This window comes from Lagopus leucura, unplaced genomic scaffold (assembly GCF_019238085.1).
Source record: "Lagopus leucura isolate 7727_CA_CO unplaced genomic scaffold, USGS_WTPT01 22190-0_obj-0_obj, whole genome shotgun sequence".
NCBI lineage: Eukaryota > Metazoa > Chordata > Aves > Galliformes > Phasianidae > Lagopus > Lagopus leucura.
Window position 1 is genome coordinate 1 of NW_024968821.1, and position 670 is coordinate 670.

A 670-nucleotide genomic window follows, 5' to 3' on the forward strand; every position below is an offset into this window, starting at 1 on the left:
CCCCTTCAGGAGCCCCTTGGGTGCCCCCCCGCCCCCCGCTCACCGGTTGAAGAGGTGATTGTTCACTTTGATTTTGGAGCTGGCCTTGAAGTCGTCGGGCAGCAGCATAACGGGGGGCGGCACCTGGCTCAGCTCGTTGATCTGCGTGGGGAGGGGGGGGGGGGGAGGGGGTTGGAGGCTCCCGGCCCTGAGACCCCCGCCAAAGCGCCTGGGGAGCCAGCGCTGCGGTACGGGGAGGCCGCAGGGAGCCCCGGGCCCGGTGGGAGCCGGTTGGGCCTGGGGCCGGTCCCGTTATTGCAGGGCCGTACCTGGTGGTTGACGCCCCAGGCCAGCACGGCCAACAGCGGATCGGCCGCCCGCGGCACCTTCACCCGCTGTGGCACGAAGCGCTTCTGCTTCTTTTTGGTCTTGGTGCGCGGTGCCGCCGGTCCCGCCGTCGCCGCCGCCGCCATGGCCGCCCGATTCCGCCCGCCCCACTTCCGCCCGCCCCGTTGAGGCGACGGAAGCGGGAGGCCCGGGACCGGAAGTAGCCCCCTTCGCGCGCCCCCCCTTGCAGACTCAATACGCATGCGCCGAGCGGACCGGAGCTAAGTCACGTGGTGCCTGGCGGTGCTCTCCCTAAAGGGGTCCGGGTACTTCCTCTGCGCTCCGTGCGCTCCTATGGGGTTCC

General features: G+C 71.0%; 1 protein-coding gene across 1 annotated transcript; it reads right to left on the reverse strand.

The window, feature by feature from the left end:
* Positions 1–43: 43 nt before the first annotated feature.
* On the reverse strand, positions 44–455 carry LOC122193873 (phosphatidylinositol 5-phosphate 4-kinase type-2 gamma-like; the record flags this gene model as incomplete). Its single annotated transcript, XM_042894773.1, has 2 exons — positions 309–455; positions 44–141 (listed from the first exon to the last, which is right to left on the reverse strand). Coding segments are annotated over exons 1-2 (242 nt in total), but the record flags the coding sequence as incomplete, so codon positions are not given.
* Between the last annotated feature and the right edge of the window lie 215 nt (positions 456–670).